Source organism: Eschrichtius robustus, chromosome 5, assembly GCF_028021215.1.
Source record: "Eschrichtius robustus isolate mEscRob2 chromosome 5, mEscRob2.pri, whole genome shotgun sequence".
NCBI classification, from domain to species: domain Eukaryota; kingdom Metazoa; phylum Chordata; class Mammalia; order Artiodactyla; family Eschrichtiidae; genus Eschrichtius; species Eschrichtius robustus.
This window is the reverse complement of record NC_090828.1, coordinates 54,942,025-54,956,534: the sequence shown is the minus strand read 5'-3', so window position 1 is coordinate 54,956,534 and position 14,510 is coordinate 54,942,025. Positions and strand designations below refer to the sequence as shown.

Below are 14,510 nucleotides of genomic sequence, written 5' to 3'. Positions count from 1 at the left end.
AAGAGAAGGAGGTGAAAAGGTGATGATTAAGACCCAGGATGAAAATGTAGGTGGCTTGCAAATGGAATGAAACAAGAGTGAATTTCACACCAGCAGGAAGTTGTCACCTTTTCATGAGTTACACGCATTTGATCTTGTTGTGTGACAATTTCTTCTTGAGCTCCCAGAATTGTTTCTAAGTCTGTGGGCTTGGCAGTGGCAACTACCACCATGGATGCAGCAGCTGTCTCAGCTTTCTGTATTATCTGATTTTCAGAGTAAAATGAAGGTTTGAGTTTCAAAAGGCACAGGGGAAATGGCAAGATATCCTTTCAACATTCGGGAGAATACAGAATGTTCGGTGGTGAGAGAGGAAATATCACAGTTCCATTTTGAGGGCCTACACTTGTGTTTAAAACCCAGGAGTGGGCTTCTTTTCTGCCCACCTGTCCCTGAGTAAATTGTCCTAGAAACTGAAAAGGCCTCATCTTTAAGATATGTTGACACATTAGGGAACTTAATAAGCACCCGCTAGCAAATGGCTAGACAACTACAGTTAGACTGAACTCGCCAGTCACCAGCATTGCAATGGTAACAGGGATTTCTATGTCCTTCATTATGCCAACTTGGGTTCCTGTGCATTCAAAATCTCTCACTCACTGTAAGGAGAGGGAACTTCACCCAAAGACCTCTGGCCAGCCTTTTAAGTATATAGTGTTCTGAGCTGGATATTTTAAGAAAAGTAGCTCTGGGATCAAAAAAGAGCTTGAGATTAAGAGAGGCTGGCCAAGTTGGAACAACCTCAATGTCACTGAAATCTACTTGAACATGAAAGAATTCAAAAGTTGCCTCTTGCTAGACCCAATAAGGCTTGATTTCATACATGGGAGAGAAGTAGATTTTGGTGATATTGGGGTTTTTCCAACTTGGCTCTACAGCACAAAAGCAGCAAACACTTCTGGGTCACTGTTGATCAACCAGGAATTAGGGCACTTTCTTGAAGAAGTACTGGTCTTCTCTGATGTCCAGCAATTCCTCACTTTCCCTTGATATTTAGTTGGAGTATTCGTGGCTGGTGTGTGTGTGTGTGTGTGTGTGTTTGTGTGTGTGTAGGCGCATACACATGCATGTGTCTTCCAACTATGTCAGGTTTGTGTGTTACAATTTAAGTGACCAAGGGCTTAGGTTATGCATGAAAAAACTGATTGTACCAGTGGGTAACTGGGCTGGAGTGATATCTATCTTCCACTTAATTATGCTCTAGAAACGTCACTGATGTGCCCCAAACTATTCTAGTAGATAGACAATTTCCTTGAAACTGATCAGTTGAGTGGAAAATTGTGTAATGAGAGCAGAATTTCCATCATGAAAGAGTTTCAATACTAGATATAGAGAAACAACAGAAAGAAAATATACACAAAAGACTCCTCCACTTAGAGGTTTTGGTTAGAGGGTACATGTAGCTGGCTGGAATGTGATATTTGTCAACAAATTACAACATATTTACAAAATTTGACTTACCGTTTCTTGTGTTATTTGTTTTTGTTCTTGTTTTGTAGTAATTTCTCCGGTTATTCTAGTTTCTCGTTCTTTGGCTTTAGCTGCGGAAATTACTACTTTTGGTACAAATGCCTTTTCAGCTTCTTTTCTTATCTGAAATCAATGATAAAAACAAAACCTTATTGTCTCCTGATCTCTAATGGAAGTGACATAATGTTTACTAAATATAAAAAAATAGGAAGTAAAATAAGAAAAGTCCTTTTTCTAGAGCTATCACTAAATAAAATAAATGATCACATTTTCACTAATATGACCATGCTCTTTATCTGCCTAAACCATAAGTTATGTTGCTTAGAGAAAAAAAATTGGATTCAACACTGCTTTGGAGAGTGTAGTCTTCTTTAAAAAGACTTCCAATTTTTATAAATGGATATATGGCAATATTATTTTGTGTCACTTTGTCATCTAAAGGAAATCTTAGAGCATAGGATATTAGAATGGAAGACCTTAAAAGTAATACTGTCTGACCCTTTAATTTTATATATAAAAAATCAAGTATAGATGATTTATAATCCACATTTATATGATAATTTTGCTTCGAAAAATTTCCTAAATATTGTGATGGTTTGGAATATCAAGACTTACTTTTCTAAAATTGAGACATTAAAGGGAGAAAAGTTTCGTACACATCCCAGGCAAAATGTTTTCCAAATCCTTAACCCCCTGAAGATACTGTGTTTGGATCTGGACACCTAAGGTATATGTGGGGGAAAAAGGGGTGCTGGGGGGGCAGTTTTCTCCATTTGCCTCTTTGCCATTCTCAGGCGTCATCACTGAAATTCAGGATCTCAGGGTTAAAAAAGGCTTGAAAGTTATCTTCCCAAACCACCCAACTGACAATCGGCTTGGGTGGCCAACAGCCCTATCAGTTGGTCTCATCTAATTCGCTCCTGAATGCCTCCAATCATGGCGCTGTCTTTTTCACTTTTTCTGGTTATTTCACCCGAGAAGGCCATGCTCTCCATCTCATTTCAAATCCATGTTCAAATGTTCTCTTAAGGAGTCAGGAAGCAGTTGCTAAGCTATTTTCAAAGCACTGTGTGTTCAGTGTTCTTTTCCACTCTTCCCAGTTCCCACCTCAGCATCTACTTCTCCATCCCTCGTAGTCACATATTTAGCCAGTGAGTCTCCAGGCCAGTGTAGATGAGACCCCTGTTTCTACTTCTGCTATGTGTTCCCAGAGGTCCCTTTTGTCTACACAAGGGAAGCGTCTGGTGACTCTAAGGGACTTTGGTATCCAGTACCCAGGGATACAGAGATACAGGGGATTTTATTACTGTGAAACAACCGTGTTGCTCACAAAACAACACCCTTCGTGGTAAACATTATTATCTGTGTTGACGCTGGTAATCACAATAATAATTTCATATCAAAAACCATTTTCACCTGTTCATGAGTTACGTGCACCTGCTCTTGTTCTGTGGTAATTACTTCTCTGGTTCTTGCTTTCAATTCTTGTTCTTTTGCTTTATCGGCAGCCACTACCACCTTAGTTACAGCAGTCTTCTCTGCCTCCTTTTTTATCTGATTTTCATAGGGGAAAGGAAAGACATACTGTAATGCGCCTCACATAAAAAGTCACAATAATAAATCAGGATAAAGACATAAATGTTACACAGGAGAGGACAAGGAGGAAAGCTAGAGTGATTTTAAACTATAACAGAAAATCTATTCAAATATGAGATGGGAAATTATCTTGGATTCATAACACCTTTCAGCTATGAATCAAGTGTCACGTTTGTTTTGAGGAAAGTAAAAGCAAAGTTCTTTGGGGGAAGCTTAGAGAAAGGTAATGGCAGCCCTGAAATAATGGTTTTCCTGCCTGGCTCTTGGAGAGACTGAGCTCTGGATGGACCGGTCTGGAACTACAGCTCTGAACGCACATGTACCGTCTTGTTCAGCTGACTTTCTTGGCCACCTTTGCCTGTCTTAGCTCAGGAGTGCCCTGATACTTTGGATACCTTGTCTGACCTCCTGTCTTGACTTTCTGAGAGTTAACTCTTACCTGCCTAGCTGTCTGACTTAGACCAGGTACTTAGAATGTTTGTATCTTGAACACCTTTGGTCTCAGACCACCTCCTCCTCTGAAAGGCCTAAAAGTCCGGGCCATGGTGGGCTCAGTGTTGTCCTCAAAGCCATGTGAGCACTGATTGCATGCACAGCTCAGTGTGCATGGCCCCAGGCCTACCTGTTCTTGAGCAGGTTGGATGCGCACAGCAGTCGTGGTTGTCCTCTGAGCAGTCTGCTCTACAGCGCTGATAACTGGTTCTCTCACTCTGGCCATATCAACAGCAGCAACAACGGTTGCAACAGCTGCACTTTTGTCAGTTTCTTGTCTCACCTGGATTGGCAGTGACCAAGCACATTACTTTGTGAAATGACACGCCCGGTAGAAAACACAAAAGAACAGTGGAAACCAAGCCACCTAGAGTACAGTAGACACATGCATAAGCATTTATCATTGCCAAGAGAGATACGGTAGGTACTATGAAAACCTACATTTATGAAAAGCTCACAGATTTAGAGCCTTTGTTCCAATTAAAAAACGCTTTTACAGAGCATAAGCCAAATTGGGTTTTCAGTTTCGGTTATATTCTTATGTTCGTATGCATTTTCCCTGCAACCTGCACAGACTGCGTTTCATGGCAGGATTCTGTTGGGAGAAACCAGACGTGAAAGGAAGAGAAACGAAGCTCTGACAGTACCTCTGCAGCCCCAGCAGCACCAGCCCCTGCCGCTCCGCTGATGGTCACTTGCTCCTGGATCCCGTATCTCCCTTCCCATCTCTCCTCTGTCCTGATCTGAGTAGCACTTGTCACCATGGTTTCTCTCATCTCAGACTCAGATGAAGCCATGTAGCCCTCTTGCTTCCAAGGGGGAGGCACTTCGGGGCCTGGGGGCATGGTGGGCGCCTGAGCCTTCCGGACGAGTAACGGAGACTTAATGGATCTGATGGGGGACGTGGAGATCCTCCCCGCCGGAGACACGGACCTGAAAATCAAATGGCAGAGGTCAAAGAATGCCAAGACAAGGAACTACTCCCTTGGTCATCAGATATGAATAAAGGAAGAAAAATCTGGAAGTGTTTAATTTAAGGCAGAGTTTTAAAATCCATGGCTTGGGACTTCCCTGGCGGTGCAGTGGTTAAGAATCCACCAGCCAATGCAGGGGACACGGGTTGGATCCCTGGTCCAAGAAGATCCCACATGCCGCGGAGCAACTAAACCTGTGCACCACAACTACTGAGCCTGCGCGCCACACTACTGAGCCCACGCGCTGCAACTACTGAAGCCTGCGTACCTAGAGCCTGTGCTCCACAAGAAGAGAAGCCACCGCAACTAGAGAAAGCCCGCGCGCAGCAATGAAGACCCAATGCAGCCAAAAATAAATAAATAAAATTTAAAAAATAAATAAAAATAAAATCCGTGGCTCAATAACCTATACAGAGGCAAGTAATGTACTTGAAAGTAATTTGTTTTAAATCTCAGTGAGCCTTATTCTCATCTGTTGTAATTCTGTAAGAGAATCAGATTTAATCCTAAACTAAAGAATTCTGTGCCCCGCCCCACCTTTTCATGTTTAGAAGTCAAGACAGCAGAAGGCGTGTCCTTAAAATACAGTCAAAGAAAGGACATGGCAAATATGGTAACCATAACTCTAAATTTCTCTGTACTCCCAATTCTGGGTGGGGGGTGAGGGGACGTCAAATAGGTGTTGAAGGAAGAAAGGTTTCTGTAATCAAAATGCTCATGCAGCTCAAGGCTAAACAAGGTAAACCTTTTTTTTAATTTTCCTGCAGGATTTCCCACAGCCTTCATCATGCCCATATGCCCTGTGAATTGCAAGGCTTTCTCATTACTCTTTTTGCAGAACTTTTTTGGGTGTAGGCTGTACAACACACTTTGCGAACTGCTGTTCTGGTCAAAGTATGGTAAACTGCTGTTTTAAATTTATTCTGTCTTTGTTTACCCTCACCCTCATTGTATTGTACTCTGGACTTCTTTTAAATATCCATATAGTGGATAATTTGAAACCTAAGGATTCTATAGTTTTTGATTAAATTGATAAAATGGTTTCTTCCAAAACAGTTTTCATCGTTTTTTATGTGTGTCCAAACTGCAATAGCATCAGTTCAAGAATCTGGGTACTGAATCAAGGCATTTACAGACAAAAATGACAGTTCCTAATCTATAGTTATAATTCCAGGCATTATTTTAAGATGAAATTTTTCATAATTTAATTCTTGATCCAAAGGGTTTATTATACTTTTCCCTCTAGGTGGCAGTATTGCCTTATCATTGCATTTAACTACTACATGCAGGAAAATGTTTATAAATGTATTCTGTCACTACACAGGGTATTTAACTTATACTGATCATAAATGAAACAATTATTCTAATTAAGGCTCAAGGTACAGTTGATATCTGCTCTAAATTACAGAGTAAATTAATAGAACATTACACTATTAACCAGTTTCATGAAGAAATGTTCAATCATTTTCTTGAAGAAGGGTTTTTTGGTGAAAATCAATTTACATTTTATAAATGGAGTTGTGATCAACTAAAGGTAGATCTAGGGGAACAAGTATCTACTCTGAAAGTGACTGCCTTAGAACCATAACGAAGACCAGTTTAGAATAACGTAGGGTTTACACCAATTGAAGAAAAGCAAAGTGACATGTATTTCCAAGTTTCAACCTGTGTCTTGTTCTTGCTGTACCTACTAAAGTGGGTCTAATTCAAATAGAGTTAAAGACATGATTAGCATGACATGAGTGATTAGCAGCAGGTAAGCCCATAACTGTGAAAATCAATGTAATTTGAGTCATTATAGGAAAGTGCTTATTTCTGCTCTTACAATAAAAAAAAAAAAAATCACCTGGTCACAGCTAGATACAATGCACCTTATTCAATGAAATATATTTGCCTTTCTCTATAACAAAAATCAAGATTAGACTGTAAGACATTTTAGGAAATTGTCTATCCTGGATAACCATTATTTTCTCCACAAATTGATATTTAAATTTATTTTAAAGCAAATTTGGGGGGCTAAATAATTGGGATTGTTATTAATGAATTCTCAGTACTTCTAAGACAGTCAAAATACTCCATAGAATCAGGGAAGCTCTGTAATTCTAAATGACTCTTAGGCTTGGATTAAAAATACGGTGAGGTTGTTATCTTCCCCCAGAAATCACATGTGGCCTGCCTTGTGATTTTGTGGTATGCAAACTTGGAGTTAGCCTGAGATAGAACACTTTTTTTGATAGCCAGACACGTTTTTAAAGCTAGCTTTTTGGTCAAGGCTTCATATTAGTGTTTACCAATATCTTTAAAGTGGCCACTATAATAAAGACTGGAAAATATCTGGCATTTCTCCATATATTTGTTGGACATTACATTGCCTCTGGTGTGAAATGCCTGTCTTTTGTCAATTTTTCTTCATTTGTGTTGCTTGTTTTTTCTTTAATAATTAATTTGTGGAAGCTTTTTGATACATCTAGTGTATTAGTCCTTTGTCATAAGTATTGCAAACATTTCCCCCGAGATCCACGGTTTGCATTTGCTTATTTATAGGGTCTTATCCAGCATCAACATGTACAGTTGTATAGATTATGCACTGTTTCTAGGCTTGTACAATTCACACTGTAGCCACTGTATGTTTGTTTTAATATTTTATGGCAGAGGCAATGCCATATCTCGAGGAAGAGGCACCCTTGAATTTTTTTCACAAATGCACTGTTTGGTGTAGCAATGACCTTGCTTTTGCCATACATAAATTTTTATTTTTATGTTGTTGAGTCTGTAAATCTATTTTTAAAAGCTCTTCCCTACAGTTGTTTTCCCAAATTTTCTTCTCTTTTATTTTTGTGATTTATTTTTTAATTTAGCTCTTTAGTCAAGCTGAGATTTATTCTGTAAATGGTGTAGGTAGAAGTTTATATTCGGTTTTTCCCAAATGGATAGTTAATTGGGCCAGCATTCTTTATCGAGTAAAATATCCTTTCCCCACTGAACTGAAAGGTCACTTTGATTAAACACTGAATTTCCTGGATACTTGAATTCTATTTCTGGACCCTCTGTTCTGCTTTCCCCATGTATTTTCTATTCATTTACCAATACCATACTGTTTTGATTACAGTAACTTCCAATAAGTTTGAATATTTTTTAGATCAACTATCCACGTATTGTTCTTCTTTTAAAATTTTTCGTGGCAGGGGAACTTTCTCTACATTTAAAAAATTAATTTAAATTGGTCAAGAAACACTTTTTTATTTACTCCAAATTTTCCCCTTTTTTTATCAGTTTATCATGTAAAAAAACCTCAGCATGTTAAGCTAAATCCCAAAGTTTCAAATTTGCTATGGATAATTTATACTTGCTTATATATTGGATTGGCCAAAAAGTTCGTTTGGGTTTTTCTGTAAAACATTACGAAAACTTTTTGGCCAACCCAATAGTTTCTGAGCCCTGATGATACATTCTTACTTTCTAATATACCTCCATATTAACTAAGCATAGAAACCTAATAGAAATCCATTTTACATTCTAGACAAAATAACATAAGCACATGCAAAATATTTAGAAGGTTTTACTTATTATTAGAGCAGAAGAACACTTGTATAATTATTTTATATCTACAAGATACCTTCAACTAATTATCTCATTGAACCCTCACAACACACCTTGAGATAATTCGTACTGTGTTTCTCTATAATTTACAAATGACACGACTAAGACCTTAAGCAAATTATTTAACTTCTTTAGCTCTGGTCACCTAGCTATAAAATTAGGGGTGATAATTCTTAGAGGTTGCTATGAATATTTAATGAGATAATATACACAGAGTGCCAATCAAATGTCTGACATAGAGAAAGTGGTCAATGTATATTAGTGATTATTTTATTATTATAATTATTTTCTAAGTCACATTTTAACAAGTAATCAAGCTGAGTGAACGCAGGGCTTCCAACCCCAAATTCTGTGCTCTTCTCATTTCGCTCTTTTTCTTGACTCCTAAAGCAGATATTAAATGGTGTACAAATAAGAATTCAGAATCAGAGTTTATAAAGTTCTCCAATTTACCAGCGGACAGTGAGGATTTGTGAAAATCATAACCAGTGTCTTTTTGGTTTACCTCCTTTATCACACCCTACATTTCTTATTTCTTCCTTTTATCTCTCGTCTTATTGGATTAAACCTAATTCAAAAATGCATAATGATCTCTTTTAAAAGGCTTTACCTGATGGGAGATGGGGTCGGTGCCCGCACATGTCTGACCGGGGACGGGGAGTGTCTTATCGGCGATGGGGACTGCTGTCGAGCCAACTGTGCTTTGGCAGCAATGGATGGTGGTGTGGGAGACCTTGACTTTGGCTTAGGAGGTATCCTGGGAGGTGTTTTATGCGGCAGCTGTTGCCCAGCGGCACCATCTATTACCATCTCAACTGTTGCAATTGATCTGGCATCAAAGTGGGCTTCAATCTTCTGTAAAAGAGAAAAACAAAGCCCATGGTGAGGAGAAATTGTTGATGAAGCAACAATCTGAAAGGCTTAAAACGTGACAGTATATATTAAAAAAAAAACAAAAAAAACCTTTTCAATTTGAGTTTGCCGTGTTTCTGAAATCTGAGCAGTCGAAACAATTGTCTTCGTCTTTTTAGCGGGTACTACTTCTTCACCTGTAGGAAGAGAAAGATAAATATTTAGAAGGGAACACAAGGACCCATTTTTAAAGGGATTATGTTAATTCTGACTGCAAAGTCAATAAGATTTTCTGTGTCCCAATGGACAAAAATGCAGAAAGTTTTGGATTTTGTATGAATATAAATTAGCTTTAAACATAGAAAATATTTATTATTAGATATGAGAATTTAATTAGAATCCTTTTTTAAAAAATTCCATCACTTGCCAGTAATTTGAAAACATAGATGACTTAATTGAAATACTTCCCAGTTTCTAGTAGGGTTAAAAACCACAGATTGCTTCAATGATTCTAAACTCCTGTGTGGAATCTCAGAGACTTTTCACGGGTGTTGAAATGCCAGCTTTGATTTCAACTCACAGCATTCCCAGACCTCAGAGGGCAGGCAGGTGGACCCCTGACCCCACTTGGTCCTAAATCCTTCCCCTCCCCTGCTCCCTGTTGCTCAACCTCCAGCACATACCTTGAACCAGTAATTCAGCAGTGGAAGTAGCTCTTCCAACGCTATTGGTGGCATTTACTGAATAAGTGCCAGAGTCTTCAGGGTATGCTTCCACAATCAGTAAGCTGTAGAGGTCGCCTTCTTGTGAAATTTGGAAATCAAGGGAGCTGTGGATTTCGGCTCCGTCCCGGTAGAACTTCACCACAGGTGTAGGGATTCCAGTCACTCTCACTTGGAGTCGCACTTGGCTTCCTTGTCTCACGGTCATGCTCTGCAGCCGTTGAACAAAGTTGGGTGGCGCTGTCTCCGCTGCAGCGGGAAGGGAAGAAAATTAGGACTGGCGCCAGCCAGGGCGCTCCCAACAAGCTATTTTTAAATGATTACAGCTCTGGTGTCCAAATCAGGCAATGGCTAGCTGAACCAAACACGCCTGACTGTCCTTGAGCCCAGCTCATCCATCAGATGACAGTAAGAGCAGAGCCAGGAGGTGGCAGAGGGCACCCCGCCACCATATTTGATTTGCTTTGTCTTGTTTAGCTGTTCTAGGCCACCACATTTTTTTTTTTTTTAAAGAAAAAGCCTAGATCTTGTTATAACATTTCTAGAGGATCTTTCCTGCACTTCCTCCCAACTTCACATCTAGCACTATATTAATATGTTAAGGTAACTTTACATATTTCAGGAAGTTGCACTAAAATGAATTCCAGTGGTTGGTTTGCTGGATACACCTGTGACTTACAGAATCATTAAGTTTTAATTTAAATTAAAAAATCCTAAATTGGCTCCAACTTAATCAGTATTCAACTAACCCAAATATGTACTTGCATTTAAAATGTTAATCCAAATAATGACATGATTTAATGTTAGATGCTACAGAAAGGGGATTTTTTTGGCTAATTATGTTGGAAGAAATTTTTAATAAAATAAATGTGAAGGGTGAGTGGGATTAATCTTGACATGTTTTTGAGTCATAAACAACAGCAGATGCTGTCAGCCTTGTGCATTTTCCCTTTCTGAATTTTCTGGATGTATGTTAAAGTTCATACCTGACGTTACCTGATGTTCCTTCTGTTTTGGTCAATGATAGCCCTATACTTAAACAGTGCTGAACGTATAGTTTATTGGATAAACATATATAACATTATGCAGCTCATGAAAGACATTGTTATGTAATGTGTAAAGTAATGCAATGTTCTTTGTACTAATGTCTTAGGAAGAAGTAAAGGATGGAGAAAAATGACAGAGGCCACGAAGACTGGTGGTAACTTTTGTGGGGAAACTGTGTCCTGCATTTGAATCATAAACAAGCATTTGCCCTATTTCTGTGTACGCTTACTGTGCAATGTTTTTAGAAATGGAAAGTAAATAAAGCATTATTAAATGTTATGGCCTAGAGCAGTATTTCTTAAATGGGTGTTCTGTGGACCACTGGTATCAGAATCATCTATGTGCTTGTTAAAGTGTGAATTCCTGGAGATATGCCTATTTCCTTAGCAGGCGTATAGACAAGGCTCCAGGCCTTTCTACTTGCTCAGAAACATGATTTTTAATATTTCCTTAATATACTTTTGAGTGCTTAATATGTGTATAGAGGAACTAGTTCTCAGCCACTTTTTTGAGGAAAACCAAATTCCAAAAGACAAACAACTTTGCCATCAATGCAGTGTCCAGTGGGCCCTTCTCTAGATTCGAGATGCATCTGCATGTGCTCAGTAGCTTTGGGGGGACTCCCTTCCCCAGGTCCTGGAGATGCCCTCTGGGGGTGGTGCAGGGGACAGGCAGGTCCCCTCCGGCCTACCTGTCACGAGAAGCTCAGCAGTACTAGTCGCTTGTCCAGATCCATTGGTGGCTCTCAGGGAGTATCGTCCACTGTTGGCTTTAGTCACGGCGGGGATCATCAGTCTAGCGCGGCCATCGCTAAAGGAGATCTGCACGCCGGGCAGAGTGGAAGTGGAAATCACCTGGCCATCCCTAAACCAGCTCACCTCAGGAACTGGGAAACCTGGAGAACAAAGAATTCATCTTTATGTTTGGGGCACTGCAAAGTCCTCTGTTCTGTCCCATTATGTTCACTTCCTTGTCCTAAACCATAAAAGCTATCCAGAGAGTCATGCTATTTAATGATAGTGAAAATTTGACAGCTGTGTGATAAAAGTGTAAACTTACAGACCATTAGGAAGGTCTGTGGGTTCACGTGGAGGCCAGCACCTTCATTCTATAGGGGAGGAAACTGAAGCCAAAAAGGCTCAATGATTTTCCCAAGGTCCCTCAGCTGGCAGTGGCACACTGAGGACTAGAATTGCCATCACCTGCCCTCCTGCCCAGGGTTCTATCTGATGCAATTTAATAGACATCATTAAAATCATGAAAGAGATTTATAAAAATGAAGAGCCAAGGAAACTGTGAGATGAAAAGTGACTGTTGTCCTCTTCAAAAACAAATGAAGAACAAAAGCAGCAAAGGGATCTAAAAGTTCAGCCGAATAAGCACAAGAGAGCACACTCAGCCCCCTACCTCCTCTGGGTTACAGGGACCCTGTCTTCCTGACCTCTCCTGCCTTTCAAATGTGCTTCAGTCAAAATGCCACACAAAGGAGGGGCAGCTTCTCATACAATAAGAGATGATGCCGAACCAAGTCTTTCAGACCAACATGGATACTTGGAGTTGCAGGTAGAAAAGTCAAATTCTCTTCACCCACCATGAATCACGGAGCTAATGACTATATGTACACGGCTGGATGCTTTAAGTATACTAGAATTCTGCATTCAGAAGGCATGAGGCAAATTCAGAGCACAGTTTAATTTGCCTTTGGCATGAAGGCTGGTGATCTAACTCCTTAAACTGAGGAGGTGAGGATAAGAGAGAGAAAGTTTATTTTGTTGTCCTTACATTAGCCAATCTCCCACTGTGGCCAAGTGAATAGTTTATTTAACGAATTCATGGGTGTTCAAATATTTTCAGTGGTGTTTTTCTAAGAATGTATTAGCACAAAGTGTGAAGGAACAAGGAATTATGAGGAAGCCAGATTCCATTACTCCACAAGCAGGCAAACTTCCCACTGAAGCCATATGTGTTCTGCTCAGTTCAGAAGTTACTGAGTGTTACAAGATAAATAAGTAAATTATTTGGAAGTCAGAGATTATCATACAAGAGAGGAATTGAACTGGTCTCTATATACATATACAATAGAAATTGAAGAATGATTATATGTTATTTGTGCGATGTAAAATAAAGTGTTATCCAGTTATGAATAAGATTAGTTCATAGACAGAAAACAAAAGGAAATCTCATTTTACATCTTTATTATAAGCCATAAAGTTGAAAAAAAAAAAGAGGAACAGTGTACCATAGAGGTACATCAAGCATCAACTTTTAATTAATCCATAAAATCTTACATGACCAGTTACAATACTGCAGAAGGAGAAAATATTGATTAGATAAATTTGAGATTAAATAATTTTGAGATTATTTACAATATAGTTCATAGATTATCCCCATTTTGTCACGTGATGATAGGTCCCAGAAATCATCCATTTTCAAAACCATCCCTAAACTGAGTTATAAAGAAGAAAAAAAAGAGACAGAAGAACTTCCTGTTAAATACAATTCTAGGGTTAATGTTTGTTTCTCTTTAATATGTGAACCAGAGTGGCATATATTATTTTGGGGTGTCATTTCAAAATGACTGGAAAATCTTTTCATTGACTAGAATCACTTAATAAAGATTGAAAATAAAATAATAAAATACCTAGGAGTTAGCTCATCACTGAAAGTTCTGCCACTGAGGAAAGTCAGTTGTACTGTTATTTTCCACATAAACCCACAGAGGCTCAGGCACACAGGCTACTCGCCCAGCAGCTCCATGACTGGCCCCTATTGGGCTGGAGTTCTTGGCTTCCAGTCTGGCTCTGCAGCTGAATCCAAAAATAGAATGACCAAATTTGGTCCTATTTAGCAGCTGGATTCTGACAGCTAATTTAATCCAATGCTAATTATTTTGCTTTGTGGAATTATAAATATGAATAGAACATTTTCAAGCCATTATATTGTCAGATTTTGTCAGAAGTCTGTGAACAGTATACTCTTACAATGACCCTTCCATAGAGGTGGGCCCATTTCACAAAGTCAAAGCAAGGCTTAAACTTGGTGTCAACTCCTACAGCAAAGTTAATGGACAGGAGGCAAAGAAGACAAAGGGACAGTGTGAACGTGTGAGCTTACCACTAATGTGAGCCTCAAAGGTTGCGGTACTACCCTCCAGTACCACAACGCTTTGTAACGGCTGCGTAAACGTCGGTGCTTGAGTTGTCATCTTTTTAGGCACTCTGAAAAGGAAAAGAAATTAGAAGGTCACAGCTTAGGGCCACTCTGGAGCTACTCTGAAGATGGCAGACACACATTTTCCAAATGGGTTGCTTCTCAGATCATCTGTGGGCCCAGAGTGATGGGCAGGCCTTTTCTTTTGTGGCCTGAATTTGGCCTCTGAGTTGACTTGTAGCCTAACAGAGTAGCACGTCTAAGGGGGGATGGAAAAAAAAAACTGAAGCAAGCAGAGCAAGGAATGTACCCTAGTGGTCGAAGAGGGAAATTCAGTCTTACCAAAGGTGGGAAATCTGAGAGAGAGTTGGGAGAAAGGGAAAGCTGGAGGAAGCTGGGGGTAGTGACGAATAATAGAAGATATGTGTGAAAAGTGTAAAACGAATCTTTGCATCGGTTCAATGTCAGAAAGAATTATTTTAAAAAATTTCCTTCCTCCCAATATTTTTCAGACACTGTATCTGTATTTATAAAGTTGACATAGATTCAGGCACTATTACCTTAAGTA

General features: G+C 39.3%; 1 protein-coding gene across 5 annotated transcripts in view; it reads right to left on the bottom strand.

Moving 5' to 3' along the window:
- The window catches only part of TTN (titin), a 279,823-nt gene extending 265,826 nt beyond the window's left edge, over window positions 1–13,997 (bottom strand). For 3 of the 5 annotated variants that reach the window (XM_068543888.1, XM_068543887.1, XM_068543889.1), the window contains exons 1-9: window positions 13,907–13,997; window positions 11,484–11,687; window positions 9,707–9,994; window positions 9,135–9,220; window positions 8,782–9,026; window positions 4,245–4,530; window positions 3,728–3,880; window positions 2,926–3,063; window positions 1,501–1,632 (exon numbers count right to left, since the gene is read on the bottom strand). In XM_068543888.1, the coding sequence (XP_068399989.1) occupies window positions 1,501–1,632; window positions 2,926–3,063; window positions 3,728–3,880; window positions 4,245–4,530; window positions 8,782–9,026; window positions 9,135–9,220; window positions 9,707–9,994; window positions 11,484–11,687; window positions 13,907–13,997 (1,623 nt within the window). Of the gene's footprint in view, window positions 1–107; window positions 246–1,500; window positions 1,633–2,925; window positions 3,064–3,727; window positions 3,881–4,244; window positions 4,531–8,781; window positions 9,027–9,134; window positions 9,221–9,706; window positions 9,995–11,483; window positions 11,688–13,906 lie in introns of all 5 variants that reach the window. The other 2 variants (XM_068543885.1, XM_068543886.1) reach the window with 1 other exon arrangement.
- Window positions 13,998–14,510: the final 513 nt, after the last annotated feature.